Raw genomic sequence first — 23,283 nt, forward strand, 5'->3', positions numbered from 1 at the left:
AGCCGCTCATGCTTCTGTGAGCCCAGGGCTGTCCGGTTTATATTTGGTTGAGCTAAATCTCTTTGCTGTAAGCAGAAATAACTTTATCGTTTGAATTAGGTGGCAGGGCTCCCTGGATATCCTCTTCACTCTGTGAGGCTAGCTCTATCATTAGGATTTCACAGTAGGTACTACCTGAGGTTCTCTAATTGTCCCCCAGAGAGCCCAGTCCTCTCACAACTACCACTGGAACCTCAGCAGACCAGATTCCCAACTCCAGTGTTTATGTTCGGTATGAAACTTAGCCAGCTTGAGTCTTACACTTTCAAGTTTAAAAGGATATTGGAAGAGACGAGCATAACTACAGCTTGGCTACAATGCTGATTTGAGCCGCAGTTCCGTGGCAGCTTAAGTGGATCTATTTCCTACAGCTAACCCAGCACAAAACTAACCCAACCAAAAAAAAAAAAAAAAAAAAAAGAAATTAAAAGGAAATTAAGATCCTAACTAAGACCCCAAGACTAAAGATTTTTGAGCTGGTAAATGAGCTGAAATTCACATTTTCAGGGGAGCCAATGTCTATATTCTTAAGCACTGTCTCAGTTCCAAAGCATTTGCCTAGAAAAAATTATGTATTATTACTCACATCCTTAGACAGCTGTTAAATTTAAAGTTAAATTTAGTTAAGAAATTGCTTAATTCTGAGGAGGTTCAATAATATCAATAGCCTAACCTGGTCAAAAGCAGAGTCTTTGAATTGTAAAATCCCATCATGGACACTGGTCAATACAAGAGAGGGGTTTGAAGTGAGAGGAACAGGGGCAGGCACTCTTTCCAACACACTGATATTGCTCATGTCTCAAAGCATACAAGTTTTTTATATGAATGAACAATACTTTATTTAAAACGCAAATCAAATACCAAAAGCATAAAAGCTGTTCATAAGAGACTAGTTTTGGCAGCGTGTGAGCCAGTTGGTTAAGTACATATGTTTAATTACGTGATCCACAAAAAAACCTCTGTCACTGGTTTATCTTAAAGCTTCACTGCGTGACCCTTCGTTTTTGGTAGTATTCATCAGCTAAGAGAATGCCTCCATTATCCACCACCAACAAGATATCAACCTGGGTTATTTGTTAAAACAATTTGTTGGCTCCAACTTGAGTGCAATACTTTCATTCATCCAAGTAATTCAAAACAGAATATTGCTATCAAAAGCAGAAAAAAAATATCTGGTTAGAGTCTCCCCTTCAATGAAACACTAAGTTTAGAGATTACCCATTTATTTCATATATGTTCAAATGTCAGTTATACTGAGAACCATAATGGAAATAATCTGGTAATTTATTTCACAATCTAATTATGGATAACATCCATTTTGTTGAAATCCTGGCCTAATCATGCAGAATAACATCATGCTAATTCTCCTTTCAGGTGTGTCCTGACATTATGAAGCAATCTCTGTGACTATGCTTTCTGAAATTTTACTCCTAAGACCTACCAAATACAAATGGATTAAAAAACCTAACTATTCTGGGGACATTTAATTACTCCTGTTCCAAGTCCCAGTAAAGAATTTGACAGTAAACGTGCACAGTTTTGATTTAGGAAAGTCCATGACAGAAAAAATACAAATACTATAAATTTGGAGTGTTTTCATATTGATGGTTCATATTGATGGTTCTAATTTTTAAAATTAGAAAAAACAAAACTACCTCACTGTGGAAAACAGATAAAACAAGGGAAAAAATCAGAACTAGTAAGTGTTAACTTAGATCTGATATTCTGTTTCGTAAGAAGCAAATGAAACAAAGAAGTTGTGACATTGCTTTTAGAATAGCTCATGCTTCACAAGGTTATATAACATTTAAAAGGTGTCAAGTGAAAAACCTACTGTATTATGAATTACCTTCTTTACCTGGATAAACCAAGTACAGTGTTCAATTGATTATTATTGTGAAACAAATACTCTTCATTCTATGGGAACTTGATCTCATATATTCAAGAATACTGATGCTATTTTCCTGACTTGCTTTAGATTTTTATTTTGATTCTCCACAGAGTAAGGATACTATAACTACTGACATATTCCTGCTTAGACACATTGCCAGAACAGTGCTATGTATCACACTCTCATTACAGAAAAAAGGATGACGAGGAAAGACATGAAGAAAGGAAAGGCTTAACTTATCGCAGCACTGCAATACCCAAGAATGGAAATGAGGGAGCAGAAAAGACCAAACATTGAGGCAGACCGATGGATAGGATGGGAACATGGGATTTAATGTTGCCTCTAAAGGAAATCCTCACTGCAAACTAAACTCCATTTACATTATCATTTAGGATCACTCAAGCAGAAGGCTGTACAACTTGAACAAAGATTGTAAATGAGATTTGGATTCAGACACTGAATTACTTTGTCCAAATCACTGATTTATTAAAGTGATCAAAGAAATACTGTAAGGTAAATCTGCCCTAAACCAGAGGGGAGAGGTCCGGAAAGGAGGGATGCTTCTAATCTCAGTGTAAAACATGCCCAGTCAGCTGTGATTGTCCCGTTTCATTCTCCTAGAAAGTGATGAATAGGAAGGGATTAGGAAGTCATACTGTAAATACTAAACACAAGTGTGTGTGTGTGTGTGCACGCATATTCTTCAGCATTTAGCTATCACTGCTCTTACGGCATTACTTCAGAACACACAGTGATAGGTGACAAAATGGCAAACTCTCAAATAAAATTATTTCCTGGCCTGTGCTCAAAAAAAAAAGAAGAATTTAAGAAATTTAAGAACCCAATATATTAAGATACTAACATAATTTGGTTATATTTTTCCCATTTTATACCACAGACTGCTTTAGGGAGATCAACACTCCAATCTCCACTGAAAATAAAAGTTGGATGGGACAGAGAGCGGCCTCCTTTATCCAGAAGTTCTGTGTTTAAAATGTCCTCCATCCGTCTTTGACAGAAGGTATATAAGCCCATCATGACAAAGAGGAGCATCCTAATTATCAAATGCAAGCTATTCTGGGACAAGGTGATCTTAGTTTTTCCTGGTGACGCTACTCTATACTGTCCAGTTTTCTTATCCTTTGGATAAGTGAAATCACAGACTTGAAAGCTATTCATATATTTATGCCTTATGACAGTCCTAATGACTGTATAAATATTGTGCAGAGACCCAGCTTAGAAGACTGTCTGGTCTAGCGGATTCAAAATTCACTCTTGAATCCAGGAAATTATTGATTTAAACTAAAAAAATTACTCCTTTCTTGTTCTAGTGAAGATCCCTAAGTTGCCTAATGCAATCACTAATGTCTGTTCCAGACACAGCTCAGACAATTCCCCCAGGGGCAGAAAACGCCTGGACGCCTGGTGACCAAAGCATTGGAAATTGTGAAGTCTTGCAACCCAGAGAGCAATGAAAAGCCATGTGAGGAAGACTGATGTAAGCAACCTCAAAAGTGGCATACGCCCTTGCTTTTCCTGCCTCTTCAATCATAGGCAACTTTGTATTTGTCTAGTATGACAGTGAATACACCAACAAAGCTTATTAGCTTTATCTTGCCAGAAAAACTACACGTTTAATTTATAATGAAGCCAAGAGGCCCCACAGTTGGCTGTTTTCCCAGATCCCTTCAAGAAACCAGAGTCTGTCAGTCCCACTACCTATGAGTAATGTTCCATCTTGCCAATCAAGAGGTTATCTCAAGGCACAAGGAGGACATAATATTAAAATGACTGCTCCTCTTTGAGGGATACTTAAAAAAAAAAAAAAAGATTCCTTCCTTATATGACAGATTTGCTGAATTGTGGTTTGAGTTTTTTGGAACACTAGAGCACAGATAATACCAGAAACTCCAATGGAGTTTTCTTCTAACTTCCCTATTGCTATCAATCTTATGTGACACAATTACAGCAATGTATATCAGTTTAAAACCCTACATTAGCCAGCTACAATAGCTGAACGACAGAACTAACATCGTTAACCTCACAGTCCTGTTTTCCTTCTTCATTTGAACCTACTTATCTAAAAGGAGGAGCGGATATTCATTACTTCAGGAAAAAAAAATAACCAAGTACTTTAGTTATAAAAGGTAACAGGCAAGATTCCTTAAACAAATCAATATAAATTGAGAGAATGTTCTTTACATTATTAGATCTAAATGTAAGAAACTGGTTTACTATCTTTCGCACACATCAGAACAACATTTGATTTTTTTTAAAAAGAATATATAATACATCTGGGAATATAGGTACATATACTATATATGATCCAGATGTTTTTATTTTTATTGTGGTATCACAAAATGGTCCAAGCAAAAGAGGGGGTTATATAAAAATAAAGCAGCATATTGTCCATTTACAAATTCTAATTTATAATATAGGCAGGTATAAAGATTTATTTTGAATGAAGTAGGTTCCTCTAGCACAGTTGCTGCATCAGTAACCACAACTGTGTACTAAAAATTACTGTTATGACATAAAATTTGTTTCCTGTAAAATCAATTTTTCAAATTTAACTTATGTCTCTTCCACTATTTAGATGTCCCACATAATTTACTGAACAGTCTTCAAGTGCATGTTAGGTACCTGTGAGTAAATTCACTCACATATTTCACTGCTCTGAAGTTTAATAAAACTGCTTCTTTTGCAACCCTATTCAAAACCTGTCTGGACATGGTCCTAGGCAACCGACTCTGGGTAGCCCTGCCTGAGTAGAGGAGATGGACAAGATGACCTCCAGCGATGTCTTCCAACCTCAACTGTTCCATGATTCTGAGAAGACAATTTGCCATAAAACTACAAATGCACTGAACAAAGACCCTTAGGAATAGAAAGTCTCATGTTTCCTCTATTGATGTTCAATGCAAAAACATCTTAAAATGTTCTTCAGCAGTAGAAGTCTGTGCTTAGGACAACTGTACTAAGTCTTTGACTTCTGGCTTAATGACATAAAGCAATTCAAACTCTCCACTACGAAGCATCCAACAGACAAAAGGGAATTTCGCAAATTAGTACAAGTGATTATGTACTGTTTATTATAATCTAAACAAGATACGTGTTCCTAGAGGCCATGAACTCACTGGTGAAGGCCATAACAGCACCTATCTTAGAGCTGTGAAATGCATGCTCCTTTGGAAACCAAAAGCCTTTCCAATGAGAATACTGGGGTTCGCTTCTAGCTACAAGGCATCTGCCATGACTGATCTGGATTAGGCAAGATCATGAAAAATATATTCCATGGGTCAGCCTCTGGAGAGCACACTGCCACCTCTACCAGCACCTGTAAACTGTGGACTATCTGCCATTGGAAATACTGTCTGAAGCTAAGCTTGTGGACCTTTGAGGACCCATATCCCAAATTAGAAAAATGTATGTTATTATATTTATAAAAATCAAAAAAGATCAAATCTCATAAGCTAAAGGTTCCCCTACACTGAGAAGGAGGGGATCTTGCCAACACCGAACTTGAAGTTGCTGTAACAAACTCTAAGATCTGTATGGTAATCGGTCATCTTTAAAAATAAATTAGCAAAGAGTTGAAAAGTGGTATGAAGAAATTGAGGTATTCCCCTGCCCTAATAATGTCTTATTAGCCACACATTCGTAGAGGGAAAAAAAGACACACCATGCCATCTGAGCTGGGCTGCAGTTCCTCTAAAAAGTCTCAATGGATTCTCAGAGAAGTGGGAAGGCAAAACAGAAGGCTAAGGATCCTATTTTCAAAGCTGTCATGGCCAACTGTAAAACTAAAAAAATTCTGTGTTATGCCCTCATTTCCCACGTAGAAATTAAACAACTAGGCTCCTTCCTGAATGGCAGAAATGAAAAAAATCTCACAGGATAATTATGCTGAATTTGAATTCAAATAATGAAGCCTCTCCAGTCTTCTTTGGCACTTTCATTGCTACCACAAGATTTTAGCGATGCAGGAGTAAAAGTTAGTCTAATTTTTCCTATTATTAGTCTAACTGAGGATTATACTTCTATTTTAAAATCCCATTCCACGTGGTAAAGCAATTCTGAGAGGATATTCCTGAAAAGACAAGGGACTCGAGAATCTTGGAGACACAGGGTAACAAATTAGACAGAACAGCTTCTGGAAATTTCTAAAAGCCACAGATTTCAACTTTGTTATTTTGCTCAGTGGCAGTCAGCAAGCCTATAACAGAAAGGCTTGAATGAAAGAAAAAGCAGCAGCAGAAGAGGTCTGATACCCCTTCGGGGACTCGGAAAGACAGTCCCCCATGACCCTCCAGGACACATCTTTGAGGTCACGTCTGTCAGTTATAATAAAGAAGCTGGCACAAGCCTGTGGGGACTTTAGGTCTCTTCTGTGGTGTTTGAAATCTCTGAACTGTCTTTGGAACCGGTTCAGTGGCATGCCTTGAGACCTGGAGTAAAAGGAGCAGAAGTGTGGCTTTTTCTGCCAGGGAGAGATATTTACAGAAATACTCTTGTATTTGCACTGCTTGTTAAGCCACAGAGTTCCTGAAGAAAAGTAGCTATTTCATCAGTTCTAGCTGAGCAGAAAGCCCAGCATATCCTTCTACCTCCCTGCAGAAGCTGGGCTGATGAGCAGACTCATATGATCCTGGAGCACTTTGGTGCTTCTCCTTAAACATTCATAAATCAAGCATGTGAAAAGCAGAGAATAAGCTTGCCCACAGGTGTATTTCAGAGGAAAAAAATATCCATTCTTAAATAAGAGGGCATATGCTCACTCACTTTGTAAATGTACAGGTGGGCCATCTTTGTTGGGGCAGTGTTACTTTGTTCTTTTCTGTATAGTTTGCACAACCGGAGAGTCAGACACCTGCTGCGGGTTTGAATGGGCCATTGCCTACAAGGGTAATACTACAGGATTTTTAAGCACTAAATACCATCGTAGAGAGCCTCAAAGGGATATCTACAAGTCCATCTTGCATTCTATTAATTCTTAGAAAGCCATATACTCATTCATCTGGTAGGCAAGTTCAAGGTCACACTGGGAAAGATGAAACTACCATAAACTGAATAAAATGTTTGAAAATGCAGTTCTTTCTCTGGGCTCTCTCAACTCTTCAGAGCTGGAAAAGAAGAGCTGCCTGAGGAGGTAAATATACTTCACAGATGAGGAAATGGAAAGAAAATAACCTTTGAAAGTACAAATGCTGAAATTTAAAAGTGATGAATACTAAACCAACACTGCTGTTGTATTAACTATGATCACTACTGATTTTAAATAACTGACAACAAATTCTATTTGCAGTCCCTTTCTCTTGCCGCATATTATTTGTTACCATTAAGCATAAGATATTATTTTTATTTCTAAGCTTTTTGAAAAGCAGAGGGCATTTATTTCCTCTGGAGAAAGGCAACGCTTCTTATCCAAAAGAGGAGGAAAACTGCGTTTGGACTAACATCAGCACAGTCATATACAAATAAACACACACAAAACCCCCAAACAACAGCAACAAACAAATAAGCAAAAAAAATCCCTCAACCCTGTATTCTTCCTTTACTTCATCACAGGTCAGCTATCATACAGTGCAGGGGGAGCTGTCAAAACACACTGCTGCGTTCAGACACTAAAACTTGCATTTTATTTGCCTGCAGCTGCATTGCACAATGAAGGGAGTGTTAACCCCTCCCCAAGACAAAACCTGACCTCCCCCCAAAGCACAGGGTGATTTGATTGATTCATTACTGTTCTGTTTGGTGGTTGGTTTTTTTTTAGAGTAACTGTAACTTATCATTTGTCCCGAATGCTATTTCTCTAAAATGCTTTGATTGCAAAGTATTGATTAATTTTTTTTTTCTACTCCTTTTCATCCCAGTCTGCCAGCACAGATAGACAGATGTGGCAAAGAGAATAATGAAGAGCACAATTTAATGTTTTTCAGGTTCAGATTTCAGATTTGCCCAGCATGGTCATTATTTTGTTTTCTGACACTGTCCCATTGCCTAAAGCTGTAGCAACTTAAACTAAGATTTTATGCAAGATTTACTCTCAATGAAATGAGAAGAGAAAATCCTCGAGCTCTGTAAAACTAAGTTTTTGCATCAAATATTCAGACATAAAGCTAAAACTTATTTCTGTAGTCTCCAAATTTCTAGCATTTGCTCTATTTCTATTGTCTCAAATAAAGGTGCTACCAAACAGCTACAGCTACATCACTGTAGGAGCTTAGAACTGGAAACATTCCAGAATTTAAAATGTGAAGCATGTGGTTTCCTCAGCAACCTGGACCATGTATTTTGGTGCCTACTGGGTATCAGTAGTGATGCCAATTGTCATGTAAATTTTTCAGATCTTTGTTGTTCATAATCTTCTGCGCCTTTCATTTGATCTCTAATTGGCCAGTAAATTTTCATTGCTTTCTTCATCTGGATTTTAGAGTGACCAGAAAGCATACTTTCTAGTTCACCACCTTTAATCAATACAACGATATTAATAGTCCATAAAACAAACTATGCTGTGGTCTTCATCAATGAATCCAGAGACCCAATAGTAAAGGGTGTGTTTTAAATCATTTTTGTTTCAACAGAAACTGCAGAAATGTAGTATAGCATGGTTTTGTGAACCACACCAAACAATTTCTTGTCAGTGTCATCAGAATACATGATTATACATCTAAAACAGTCAGAGAAAATAAAATAAAATAAAAAATTAATAGAAGTCCAAATACCCTATAGGCCCCACGTATCATTTGGCTGTGGCTGTATTACTAGTAGAGGCAATCTCTCTAAATTTCAAAAGAAAGTAAACAACTATTCCTAAAAGGGTAAGTTACATAAGTTAATGATTTTTCAATAAATTATTTTCAACACCTTTATGATTTTGGTTTTTTGTGACAAATTTGTTTTTTACCTAGCATTACAAAAATACTAGTGTTCAAAATTTCATTCATTGGAGTACCCACTTAAAAAATATCCTCAAATCTGAGTATATGCTGAGAGAAGAGTACTTGATAAAAACTGACCAAGTAGTATCTATTAATATAATTCTTAATTCAGTTAAATTCCTTCAACATGCCAATACCTGTACCCCATGCCTCCTCGTAACTGCAGGCAGCAGTTACATGTTGCTGCTGCTGCTGCTTCCAAACATTTCCTAACACTACACAAGAGGAGAAGCTTTCTTCCCACCACTTCTTTCATAGTCTTTCACTGTATTCCATTAAAATGCCTAAGTACCACTTAAATCATGTTGATAAACTTAAACCAAGCATTTAATATCAGATAACGAGTAAAAAAAACAAACCTACTATCTACGACCTCTGAAGATACTTTAAACATCCAGATCTTCAATTAGAATACACAGATTAAGACCTGATCTGTCTGAACATGCCAGTTTATAATCAGAGGGAGGAATAAAAAGACTATTGTGCATGGAGGCAAAAGTTTAAAGGCTGCACTTTTTTAATTTTTAAAAAGAAAATAAAATTCTGAACTGCCCTGGAAGGTCTGAAGGACAGCACTTGGATAAAGCAGAAAACAGGCTGTGCACTTTAATAACAATGTGTGCAAGTAGGTAAGAGTTTAAAAGCTTTAAAAGAAAAGCGAGTATATGAGAGGGGCTACAGGCTTCTAAAGTTCCAGGCACAGGGCAAAAATAGCTATCTGTCCAGTCAAAAAAGAATGTGCATATATATCTCAGATAAAAATGAGAATTCATAATTTTCTCTAGCACCGGAAACAGATTTTATGCAAGCTCTCATAACTTCCACAGTATCTAAAGAAAATCAGACCTATCCTTTCTTAGGCAATTTTCTCAAGCTCTGCTTTTCTGTGGGAAAACACTAAAAAGAACAAGAAAACACAAAGCCCAATCTAGAGAAAATTCCAAACCTAGTCTTAGATTCCAGGCTTGTAGAAGCAATTAAAAAATTAAGTTAAAGGCATCAATCCTAAAATCTAAAGGGCTGAATATGTGCTCTTTTACCCTAGGATATTAAAAAAAAATATAAAAAATCAGATATTGCACCACGAACCTCAAACAAAAGCTAGATTCTCCATAAAAATATTATAGTTTTGCTAGAAACTCAAAAATTGAAACTAAAAAAAATAATTTTTGGATTTAAAAACTTTGGAGTAAAACCAGAACCTTTCGTACTGCCTATAAATGAACAAATGAAAGATCATCCTAAAGAGTTAAGTAGAGCAAATAAGAAAATATGTGAAAAAATAGTGTAAGAGCAAGTGGAAGTAAAACAACCTCACTGACATTTAACATTTACGCAAATGTCAGATTCCCCACTTCTTGGTTAAACATTCAGCTGGGATCTCAATCAATGCTTGGAGTGTGCACGACCAATTTTGAAAACAAAGGGAAAGCACAGCACAAAAATTAGAAATCTGTAAGCGCCTCTAAAAAGATGAACAGTCAAAAAATGTGACTGTGAAGACTGAGAATTAGGGCTCTGTTCTAGAATTATTAATGACTCATTTATGGCTAAACTCCATGCCTGAACTTCCATTCCTGCATGAGGTTTGCTGTAACAAAACTGAACGTGACCTAAACCCTCATGATTCATAACTATATATTAGAAGAAAAGGCATTGGCCAGGCATCAGAAATTAATCAATATTCTGAACTATTAAAATCACAAGAATTCCACTGATTGCTTAAAGGTCTAGGGAAAAAAAGCCCACCACATTTACAGCCTAATACATTGAATATGAGCAGCTTCTCTGAAGATATGGAGGAAAAAGCTATCCTGTAAATTAAAATTTATTGTGATAAATGCGTTTGTCTCTTTGGAATATATATTGGAATATATATTGGAATATATATTGCGCAATTTGCAAACAATCAAACATTCATTGCCCCAGGACTCAATGCCCTTTGGGAATCTTCTCTAATTTCTCTGACAGGATCTACTTTTTCTTATCCAGACCTCCTCCATTTCACTGATAAGGTCCACATTTTCTTATCCAGAAAGATATGCAGGATAGCCTGAACCCTGATTATCCTATTCTAGCAGTTCTCAAGAAATATGATGCAAGATAAAACAGCATTTCTAATCAAAGTTAATACGAAGTTCTTCCTGAACTTTTCTCAGTAAGTTACAGAGGAATCATCCTAACTGCTTCTGCTGATACAACCCCTCATTCATTTAGTGACACACTGAAGTCGTACTCAGGCAGTGCCCCATGTCTCAAATCAGCGTGGCTTTGTTAAGGTAGTGGGTGTGAAAGGGTTGATTTTTCAGATTCTGTGCCCTCCTACAAATACTTCAGTCATTGCTACTGATGAAATGGAAGCAGAAGCAGCACATGCAACCACTGAAAGGCAACAGCCTCTGCTTTGAATTCTTTCTACTTCTTTTCTTCAAAACTTCAAACTGAAATTCATCATTCACCATTTTTCCATTACATGAATGAAATCAATCATTAATCTCCAAAATATAAATTCTAGTTCAGCCTTTTTGACAGACTTAGAAATTGAGATGCATCAGAGATGTGCATCTGACTCAGACCTCTACAATCTTACCTTCTTCTGAAGAACATTAACTTTGCGCTCCTTCACCTCTAACATGTCTTTGAGGTCATGGATCTCTCCTGCTTGAGTCCCCTTCTCCTCTGCCATCTCCTGAATCTGCTTTGTCTTCTTATTTAGCATAGTCTCCTTCTCTTCCAGACGTAATCGTAATGCATCCACCTAGGTTCAGACATGCAGAAACAGGGTTTGTTTAGCACTGAAGGAGAGAAATTTTAGAAACGTTAAACTACACTTCCACAAGACGATAAGTGCTTTAAAACTGCAAATAGATTCAGAAAACTAACTTCCCTTACTTTAAGTCATCAACATAAATAAGCTCATGATAAAACAGTTATCACAAATGGTAGGAGACTAAACAGTAAAACTACTCAAATGTTTTATTCCCAAATTATATGAGACTAAAGCTCCTTCTTGGAAAATCTAAAATCATACTTCTAACATAACTCAGTCTTGTATGATACAATCTGGATTTCTTTTTCATCAAAGTAGAAGTCAACACAGTGTGGTGTTGAGAAGTTCTCTTGTATGTAGGAAAACTAAGCCTTTATTTGAAACATCACTAATGTTCAGCAATTTAGATACTGACTCTTAGTACCAAACAGTCACTTTGTATTCTAGGTTTTAATCAGAGTATTAGCTCAGCCTGGAGGTAATGAAAGCAGAGGTCTTTGTGGTCACTGCAGATCAAAACATGGAAAGAGGGTTACCTTAGGATGGCTAAGAATATTTTGGCTTAAATAGCATCATAATAGTTTAAATGTAACATGCATTTTCAGCAGGATGCAACTTTATATTAAAGATAAAGTGGAACAACTGACACAGTGCAGGGTGCTGTGTGTGCAATTTGGACACATAAATGTACTTCGAGCTCTCGTGGCCTCATTAAATTTAGAAACACACTCTGGGAATTCTATGGTATCCTCAAACTAGAAAACTGCATGTCGAGAAGCTTTTACTTTTTATTCTGCATTTCTCTTACACAAATGAAATACAGAGCTCGCAAGACAAAAGAAATGGGAAAAGGAATCAGAGCTATCTGAATATAAATTTGATGAGGAGAAAAAGGTCACTGCAGAGCACAGACTAATCTCAAAGACCATTGTGGAATACGAAATCCAACACCACCAACCTGCCCAAGATACCAAAGAAACCCACTGACCCCTATCCACTCAGCATTCAGACAGAGCTCAAATCTGCCAGCTTGGCTGCTAATCTTATTTGACAGTATCAGATTTGGTTCCTGTTAGCTGAATCCATTACAGGACATCAGTCACACAGAATAAACAGGGTGATCAATGAATTTCTTGATCCTTTTGCACAGCGTAGGCTAGCAGAGACATGAAAAGATGACTTGGACAACTCCAGCTAGGGAAAGAATTTAGGTAGTCACCACACTTACGGTACTTTGAGCAACATTGAGTTTTAATGTGTTATTCTAATTCCACCCTATTTCAATTTGCTAATGGAAAAGTTGCCTCTAAGGCTCTACATTTACAGTATGTTATGCCCACAAAATCCTTCCCTGTTTTGTCTGATTCCTTTTACACAGAGCAATAAGCACTTGCCAGTGGGGAAAAGAACTGCCCCGCTCTCCGCATCAGCGCTGCAATCCTGCTGCCACCTCCACGTCTGGAGCCTTCTCACTTACACATACGTTATTAAAATCACATTCCTGACCTCTCACCCAGCAAGTGGGGCATGGAGTATATTCTGGAGTGATATTAGAGTACCAGGTACTACCCAAATATGATTTATAGAACTGCTAGTGTTTGCAATGAAAAGTTTAGCAGGTGAATCAGGTTTTGTCTTCTTTTTTAAAACACACGGATTTACAGATTGATTAGGTATGTTCTTTTCTGGATATCTCTAATATTAAAGCTAAGAGTCCCTTTCATTCATTCTTGAAGGAAAACCGATAATCTGCCTCGCAAGCAAATCCACAGACTCTCAACAGTTGTGTTGCAAAATATTTGAGACAGTCCAGATGCCTACAGCCCAGTATTAAGTGAAAAGAGAACATCTGCAAACAGAAATTTATCCACAGAATGCTTTCCATTTTCTGATTGATTATTCTCTTTGAACTCTATATTAGCTTACGGTTTGGGGTAAATTGCATTCCTGGTTTTATTTGTGTGAGGTCCCTGCCTAGGAAACCACAGAAAACACTTTCAAGAATATTTTCAAAGGCTGGCAGGACACAAAATCATCACCTTAGCCCTATTCCTGGCAGAACACTGCACTTGTTTATTCATGTCAGCTCAGTTTATGTATGGCATCCTCCCACAGTGACAAGAATTGAGGTCTGTGGGAGTCAGGTGATGCCAACTTCAACAAAGTCAGCTTAAGATTTTCTCTGCACATGGAAACGACTAGGCAAACAGCTACGGAGGTGCTGACGCCCTTTCTCCTGACTTCTGCGTCTTGGATGGTGTTGTCTTAACCCTGGGTTAACCTGACTGCTTTCACAGTAATAGACTGCCATGTCTTTAATTATGCATAGCAAGTAAAATCTTACAGTACAGCTCAGGCAACTGCTAGTCCTTCATGCAACAATGGGCTTGCTAACTTGACCTGCACGTACCATCCAATTTCCTGAGAAGCTTTAGCAAAATAAGCACATTTATTGCCACCTTCAACACAATAGCCTTCCTACGTGCAGGTACAACAGGCACCTCTTTCCAGCCAGGTACCGTATGTAAGGCTTAAATTTCTTCACTGTAAAAACTGAAAAGCTGCGTTGGGAACCATAGATTCCGTCTTAACAGAATTTTTCAGTAGCAGTAAGTACTACCCTATGGCTCTGTTACTAATATGTACAGCCACTCATTAAGCATGTAGAATTCCAAACTTCAAAGGAAAAATAGAACATCACGAGTTCCAATGACTACTAGAATAAACACAATAAATGACATAATATTTAATTTAAATTTATTTTCAAAAATCTTGGATTCTGTAATTGAAGTTGTACCATTAAGAATTTTGGGAAATCACTAACATTTCAAAAGTCCACAGTGAGTTTCAGAACTGACTCAGACGCTTGAATCAATAGGGCTTAGGTTGCACACATATTTTTTCTCTTTTTTATCACATGTCCACTGTACAGTAGCAGTCAGGGTATTATGACACTGGTGATTCCCGCTCAGGTTTAGGAAGATGTCAGCGATGCCTAAAAAGGGTGCTTTACTCTTTTTCTGAGACTGAGTGATTCTTGCCATCTACCTGCTGCCTGTTCAAACCATGGGTGAACTATTGATTTAGATCAGTGGACCAAGCCATACTCCATTCAGTTATATCAGAAGGTACAGTCTCCCATATGTTATATCCAAGCCCTGATTTCTCTGTAATGGTAAAATTCAAAACTTTTATCCTCTGTTGGTATGATTACACTAATGGCAGCAAAAGGAACAGACAGAATATCAATCCTGAAATACGTATTTAGAGCTTGCTATGGTTTCTAATCCAGATACTTTTTAAAGTAGACGTTGAAGCAATTCTATGTCAGCACTCAGAATTCAAAGATAATTGAGAAATGCACAGAGGAAGACATAAAATTATATTTGGTGTGCGAGGTGAAATGTTGCTTTCATCCTACTGTAGATACTGCTATGTGAAGTCTCCAAGTACCTGAAACGCGTACATTTTAAAAAGGATCAGGTTTGTGACATTCTATTACTCTCTTGCAAACACATCATATAAACAAAATAAAGCTGCTTTCTTGATAGCATAGTCTGTAAGACTTAAAAGCTATATTTACTGACTGACTTTGAATGCAGTGCTTCACAAGGCTTAACTCTCTATTTTGATACTGATATTTCTTCTTACATTAGAGTTGACCCTTCACCTTCTTATACAAATTGTAGCAATAACCAGTAGGGTCTGAATTCTTTATGAACATATAGCTCCCAGTTATCTTGACAACTTACTTAGATTACATGACCACGCCACGAAGCAGAGGAGCACATACCTAGCTTTGTGCTGAGCCTGTTTGGTTCTGCTAGGATTATAAATTCAGTGCAGGACAAATGTAGTGCTTCCAGAGCTTGCTCAGGTAGGAAATGAGTTCAACTGTTTGTCCACAATCTCTAGCACAAGGTGTTAAATACCTAAACACACCTACTCAGTTCTGTGAGCTGAGCTTAATGGTTGCAGGTGTCAGCATAGATCTTCATGTAGCTGGTGCCAACACGTCTCATTAGAGACATCCAGCTCCCGTTCACACACTCCTCACTAACTGTCTCTAATTTGGGAGGGTCTATTATAGTTTCAAAATGCCAGTGTAAAGACAGACCCTTAGAGATTACACATCCAGAGCAAATAAAATACTTCCAGAGGACTGGACTCATTTTTCTACTGAATATTAATCTGAATTTACCATATCGAACAGACCAATTACGCAACCATGCCCGCTTAAGCTGTATACAAAAATAAAGGGGAAAGTTCTTACTGATTAATTTAAGCTCCCACTGAAGCCACATACCTTCTGGCACTGACCTAAGCTAAAGGGCTTATTGGGAAAAATGCAAACTTTATATGGATAAAGTCTTAATTCCAAAATAAATATTGATTTATTTTTGTTTTGTTTACAAAGAGATTGCACATTTTTAGAGCTATTTTTAAAGGTTCCTTCACAAATTGAAAAGTTAACCACAACATCCTCTCCACCCAATAGCCCTCAAGATAAACACCCCATAAACAACTCACTGTTCTTTGTAGTTCTAGTGTGGCAGGTGACAAACCCATTTTTGAGATATTATACCAACATCTTTTCCCCACTTACCTGCAATTTTCTTTAACACAAGACTAAAAGTCAGAGGCTTATGAAGGTATGCTCTTTTCTTTCACAATATTGATTTAAATATTACTTTGAAATATCAATCCCCTACGAAGATGTCTGCCATTATATGACAGAAAATGCACCTCTCTTCCTCCTCACAACTCTCCCTAGGTGTCTTGAGAGAAGCTAGTTATATTTTAACATTGACCAGTGCTGTCAACAAGTGAGGCCAGGCAGGATCTCACATTCCTACCCTATTCCCAGTGAAAACTCTTGTATAGAAAGATACTTTTTCCTTAAAAAACCAAAATACATTGCAGGATACTATGACAAACATCTCAACACTGTATTTTATTAACATGTTTCACTATTATACTTGAGAGTATAAGCTTGTGAAGACAGAAGAAAGATAACTATGTATGATGACTTAATTGTTGAACTTTCATCAAGAACAGCAGCAAGGACGAAAAAGATATTATTATCTTTCAAAAAGTATAAATGTCTTCTTGGAACTACATGAAAATTCTCAGGAACATAAATTGATCATTCTAAATATCTGCTCTGATACAATGGAATAGCCTGATAAACAACAACACTTCATATGTGTTAAATCCATACCGGATTGATATTTTTATGATAGATTTAATGGAATCAATACACAGTAAGATGTAGCATTCTAAAACAGTATGGTTAATGTTTTAGCTCCACAGCAAGTCCTAACTGAAAAACAGCAGAAAATAATCTTTTGCTGTTACTGTAGTTGTTATGTTTCACTGACAATAACTGGAAGCAAGTTATGTGAATAACTTAAAAGCAGTAATTAGAAAATATGTCTCTCTCTTCCCCACCCACTCCCTTTCCCCCTCTTTCAGCCACTTTTTATTAGTAAAAAAGAGATTGTACATTTTGGAGGAAGAATCCAGTTTGGTTTTGTATTGAGGTGCTATGAGAATCTCACTTGGGAGAACCCAGTGATGAACAGATATTCCCAATGATTATTTACTAATATTGTAAGTTAGAGAATAGAATAATTTTCAATATTAAAAACCTACTTTGGCCTTCAGCTAAAATAAAATCAGGCTATTCTGAATAACCATCAAGAGTGTCTATCAATAGTATATAACCAAGGCTTTTTGTTTTTAAATATTTTGTTTAAATTCTGTACATTTCATATGAATAAAAACCTTTACCTACCATAACAATTGAAATTATAACCATCTACTGAAGTCGTTTCACTTGTTAATAAAGTATATTTTTTCAAGAACTTCATCTCTCATGGGCAGAAAAATGCTGCTTTTTATTATTTAAAAGAGAGAAATGTGTTTCTAGCTTTGTAGGTATGTCACAATACTGTACATGACAATATATCTATATTCTTTTCAATCACTGTAACAGATCAAAACCTAGAACTTACATTTCAAAATGTTTATTTATCTAATATGTATTTCCAATGATATTTTTGAAATGCAAATATTTTTTAAAATAAACACGTGTGAATCTAGAGTACATTCCTGACTAGGAAAAAAAATAAGAACAAATTTATTGAGAAGTTTATGATTGTAAACTAGCACACTTTCACAATATGCAATGATGCATATTTCACAATATGAACAATGCAATTTCAACTTCTACATAAGTCTGAGAATAATCAGCAAAGCCATCTTGGAACATCAGGAGATATTTGGTAGGTAACTTGACTTCTGCATGTGGACAAGGCCATATGCACCCATACATTCACTAAACATGGCTATAGGAAAGCTACACGAGGGTAAAAAGTTCAAATTCCTTACCCTCTTGTAATATGGAATCTTTTTACAAGTCTTACCCACAAATTTTCTGCATGCCTACTTCACAACTCCTGAAGCTTTTCACTGTTTTAGCTGTAACAACACAAATATTTTTTGATGCATGACTGCCATCTTTTGGACTCCTACTAACACTGCAATTTTCCAAGCCAGGGGATTGAAATGTTGTCTTCACACAACATTTCATGCTCGTTCTTCAAGGCCTTCCAGAAGCAATAAATTTATGCTATACTTATTAACCATTTGATGTTTAGATATACACTTGTGTCTTACAGAATATGAAAATTTATTATGCATTTGTTATCGAAAAGCAGTTTTGAAAATACTATTATCTTGGAATATACATCATAAAACATGAAAGCACATATTTCAGGTGTAAGCACAGGCTTACATGCAAGAGTTCCTGTACGTGCTGACAGTAGTAGTAAAGCCTCAGTGAGTTATCTACTACTGGAACGCTCTTCCTTTCTCTGCTCTCTTTTAGCTAGAAGATAATTGAATATAAATCTCTCTCCAGCCCAGGTATTGCAACTTCCAATTTAGCTGTGCTAGGAATAATAATATTAATGACTGCATGTTAGTGGAGCATGTCATACAAGTGTGTATTCATCCATAGGAATATGTGTGCACTTGCACCCACGTATTTGTCTTTTATGATCAAGCCCTGGCTTGACCAAACATGTCAAACGTACAATCAAAGATACAACCTGCTCAGAACAAGCAGTATTGAATAGCAACAGGACTGTATAACCTAAGCAAGAAGAAAAGAAATAATGCTTAGTATCTGTTTCTCTATGAAAAGTCAATAAGCACAAAATAGCCCACTTCACCTCTGTCTGTAGGATGGCAGCTCTTTGCTCTTTAGCTGTAAGAGACTCTTTCAGAACCTCAATATGCTGCTTGCTGTCAGAGAACTGATTTGTGAGGGTCTCCAGCTTTGTCTGCAAGGCCAGCAACTCAGTGTCTTTGCGTGACAGCTCCTGTTTCACCTGACCAATCTGAAAAAGAAAGAAAAGATAGGCAAAGGAAAAAATAATTTATACCTTCCTTACAAAAATAACTATACATTCACATAACTACCAAAAAAGAGTATGATACTTTAACCTTATCCTAAGGAACTGTGAAGACTTCAGTTGTCTTGAATGGAAGGCCAGCAAAAATTTGTGTCATGAGCAAAAGATAGAAGAAAAGAGAGGGGGGAGCAATAGCACAATTTTTCAGGAAAGGTTCTTTTTAACAGAGTCAGTCTGTTCTTAGTCATCTTTCAAAGAACTGACCAAAACCAGCTACTTAGCAGGGATAAGTTTTTAATGAAGATGGAGCAGAACTGTTATGAGAAAGTACTCTTCCCTGTAATATCAGAAAAGATGAGATACCTACAAGTCTCTCTCAGAAATCTGATGTTTGCTTTGAAATGTCAAACCAGCGAGTTTCCATCCATCTCTTCATCCAGCCTCATGCTTACAGACTATGTAAAGACACCTTTACTTTTCCCACTATTAACAAAACCAGCATTTCAGTCTTCTAATAAATACCTGTTAATTTATGGAAGCTTCTGAAATCAGATGCAAACATGGAAACTGTGGAATTGCACTTTGTTGAGAGCAACTTCCTAGATTTAATTTAGTGAATTAAATCAGTATGGAAATGCAGATTTATTTTAACAAATATACGTTAGTTTATCATTTAAAAAGACAAGCAGTAAGAAATGTTAAAAGTTAAGCACTGAAATGAGATGAAATCTCATTCTAAAGTGCAATCATCACTCAGGACAATTTTGATGTAAATCTGAAGAGAAAAACAATTAATTAGAGAGAACAGGGAAGTCTAAATGTAGACTTATGCCCAAGTTTATAACCAAATTTCTGATTTGTTTCTGATTCATCTCACAAAATAAAATAGCAATATTTTACTTTTACATATTGCATAGCAAAGGTGGACATACCTCAAGAACTAAGCAGTTTTCCCTTAACTTGAACAATTTTGTTTGTGATATTAAAATAAAATCCCTTTAGTCCTAAAAGTATGTTTTCCAATGCTTCAAAAGATAAACTAAAGGACATTGCACGCTAAAAAAAATGTCCAGGTGATCTTCCGTTTTCAGGAATGTGTCAAGAACTAAGTCAAATTGATATAAACTATAGCTTTTAATTTTCTAATTCTTAGTTAGCATAAATGCACATACTAGTAGAAATAACTGAGAGCAGAAGCTTGGGTAAATGTGGTTTTATCTTGACAACACTGTTTCAACAATGGGCACTTAAAGAAATAAAACTCTTTACTGAAGAATATTAAAAAAAGCATGAAAAGATGTCATCAAGGACTCCAGTGTTCCAGTGTGAAACAGCATACATGATGAGATGAAGAAGAAGGGGAGCAGACGGAGGAGGACACGTATTGCAAAAAACCTCACACAAACCAAATTTTTAAAATGAAATAAAGGGAAGGAGTATGAGAAGAATTTAATTTACAGAACTATTCAACAGTTTATAGTTCACTTAATTTAATCATACTAGGCTGCTTTTTTCATCTTTTTAGTAAAAGCAAGTAGGTCCACAGAATTATTTCACCACCTATTTAAGTTAGATACAAAAGTATTGATGTTAGTAGCACTATTTCTACTGTTAACTACCGGCCAGTACAACCAGTTGCACAATACTGCTAGGCACAGCAGAATAGCTGGGAAGAGATGAACTATTTACTGGCAGTGATGTTTTCTCGAATATCTAAACAGAAAAGCCTCCTTAAAAATTCTGGATGACACAAACTTTTTCAACTAGTAGCCAGCCTGAATTACAGTAAAACTTTCTCAAACCAGTTTGGTCTTTCTTTGAAAAAATCTTTTTTGGGGTCATCTCAGAAGAGATGTTTACTCTAAATACTTGTGTTTTGGTGAAACACTCTCATCTAAACACAGTCACATTTCATTACGTTTAAATTCCCAAGTAGCACCCTAAGACCATTCTCTCTGGAAATCCCCATTTCAGAGCTGTAAACCCACACTGTCAATGTGCTAAAGCTCTTTAGGAAGAATGCAGCTCATACCATTCCAAGTTGCAAGGGAAGTTAAGGCATCAGTAAGTGCTCACATCTCTTTTCTCCGTGAAACACTATGATCAATTAGAGCAAATGCAGTAATTTCACAGCAAAAGAATAACCTAAATTCATGCTGCTAAAATTAAACAATCAGTTTTAAAAAGCGTTCAGCATCCGGCTTTGGTTATTTTTTGTGAAACAACTTTAAGAGAGTTCAGCACATGTTTTCAAGTTATTCTTGTTATACCGGGGAAAGTAAATCTCCTTCAAAGTCTGGCCCCAAAATGGGTGCTGAATACTTTTGAAAATCTGCTTTGATAGAGAACATGTTACTGTTAAAACAGCTCATACCATTAAAGGAATAGTAACAAAACAAATAGATGTTCAGTTGAAAAGTGATGTTATGGACACCAAAACCATATGAACGAAAAGGCAGCTACAAGGCTGAGCAGGCTGTTAGTTCTACTGTTATATCAAGTCATAAAGAAGTTAAGAGAAGAAAAGCTACCCCGAAAGCCAGAGAGCTAGCAAGCCCCAGTGAATGGCCACTGCACACAAAAGATAAATCTTACTGCAGAGACCTCGGCCTGGAGACCAGCCACTCTTTTTTTCAGGTCCTCCCCTTGAGCCTCTTTGGCACTTAGCTCTTCCTTCAGTTGCTCTACCTGTCACGACATTGTTATGCTTTTAAAATATTTATCATTTGTCAACTTCTAGTTAGCCTGCTTCAATCCAAGTAACTAAAAGTGACAAAGAACTGAACAGAAGGATCAACACTGGTCACTCATTTTCTCCTCCGTTCGTCGTTAGGTCTTCTCAAGTTCACTGTCTCTGTAATTTCATATAGGCTGCCAGACAAGAATTTGGTTATGAAAAAAAGATGTATAGTTATGGTTATGTTTATATATGCCAAGTATGGGGCACTTCACCCAATAATTTTGAAACTGGAATTCATGAGGAAATTAGGAGAGGAAAAGTGACATTTTTCAGTTTAAGAGAAATAAAGTTAATTGTCAAGATACAGCTGCAGATGACTATACAACATAATACTGAAAAAAATAAATGTTGTGCAATTACAGCAAGATATCAAGATTGGAGCTGGCTACGAGTCATGAGTGGATAGTTATCAAAAAGGATCAAAATTTCTGCAGGAAAATGAGCATCCACAGCAGACGGAAGAGATCTAGAAATTGAGTAGCTGAACAGATTTATAGGCCCACACAAGGTGAGGAGAAGGGGAAATTGAAGAGTTGCTAACAAGGGAAGAAAGAAAGAAGGAAAGAAGAAAGGATGGTAGGAAGAGCTGCTAAAATCGTCTCTCCATTCCTAATTTGAAGCGGGTATCCTTCAGTTCCTAGAAACAACTCAGTGGGATAAAGGACAAAAGTAGGAAAGAATAGGTGTGGTCATCTTGCAGCAAATTGGTGAGCTGGTGTGAGAAAGTAGAAGAAACACAAATTTATTACACATTTCTACTTTAGGGTAAGTAAGACTTCTCCAAGAAATCTTCTCCAGCATTCTTTTATGACAAATAATTTCAAGCAGGACAAATGCAGTAGGTTACAATCGTTTAGGACCTAGTAGAGCAATTTTCAACCCCTGTTCCAGGGATCCGTACACCGCTGTACACTGCTTGCAGGGAGTACACAAAAGCTGACTAAGAAAAGCAGGACTGCTCACAATATACTTGAATTTACTGTATGAGGTGGCCTGAATCTTCATTAGAAAATGTTAGGGACCACTAAAAGACTGAGAAACACTTCTTTGGGAGAAACAAAGACTGAACTGACTTTTGGCTACAGATAATTCAGTAGTTGGTGTCCATCTTCCTGCCTAAAGATCAACGTGTCTCACTGCTGTATTTGGCCTGTATTCCCAACAGCATAAATTAATGTTGGCACCACTACTGTTGTAGAATCTACTCTCATTCTGACTCCACTGCTGGAAGGAGAGTATAATGGAAAGCCATTATAGTGACAGTTCATGCTCTTTTCAGCCCTTACATAATAAAAAGGCCTACTAATTATAGTACAACAGTTGCAAAAAGAAACACTCTTTTTTCAACAGACTACATTTGAAAAGACTTTAGCCAAATAAAACCTAAAACTATAATGGAATAACGGATTAGCAATGGTCTAAAGATAAACACAAAATCCTTCTGACATAAAAGAAAGTTAGATGTTACAGTAAAAGCAGGA

At 36.7% G+C, this 23,283-nt stretch overlaps 1 protein-coding gene across 6 annotated transcripts in view; it reads right to left on the reverse strand.

Moving 5' to 3' along the window:
- The window catches only part of ERC1 (ELKS/RAB6-interacting/CAST family member 1), a 289,235-nt gene that overhangs the window by 198,415 nt on the left and 67,537 nt on the right, over positions 1 to 23,283 (reverse strand). For 3 of the 6 annotated variants that reach the window (XM_014937473.1, XM_014937471.1, XM_014937472.1), the window contains exons 5-7: positions 21,667 to 21,750; positions 18,880 to 19,047; positions 11,462 to 11,629 (exon numbers count right to left, since the gene is read on the reverse strand). In XM_014937473.1, coding sequence (XP_014792959.1) covers positions 11,462 to 11,629; positions 18,880 to 19,047; positions 21,667 to 21,750 — 420 coding nt within the window. The remainder of the gene's footprint in view (positions 1 to 11,461; positions 11,630 to 18,879; positions 19,048 to 21,666; positions 21,751 to 23,283) is intronic. The other 3 variants (XM_014937474.1, XM_014937475.1, XM_014937476.1) reach the window with 1 other exon arrangement.

Source organism: Calidris pugnax, unplaced genomic scaffold, assembly GCF_001431845.1.
Source record: "Calidris pugnax isolate Ruff unplaced genomic scaffold, ASM143184v1 scaffold1, whole genome shotgun sequence".
Classification (NCBI taxonomy): domain Eukaryota; kingdom Metazoa; phylum Chordata; class Aves; order Charadriiformes; family Scolopacidae; genus Calidris; species Calidris pugnax.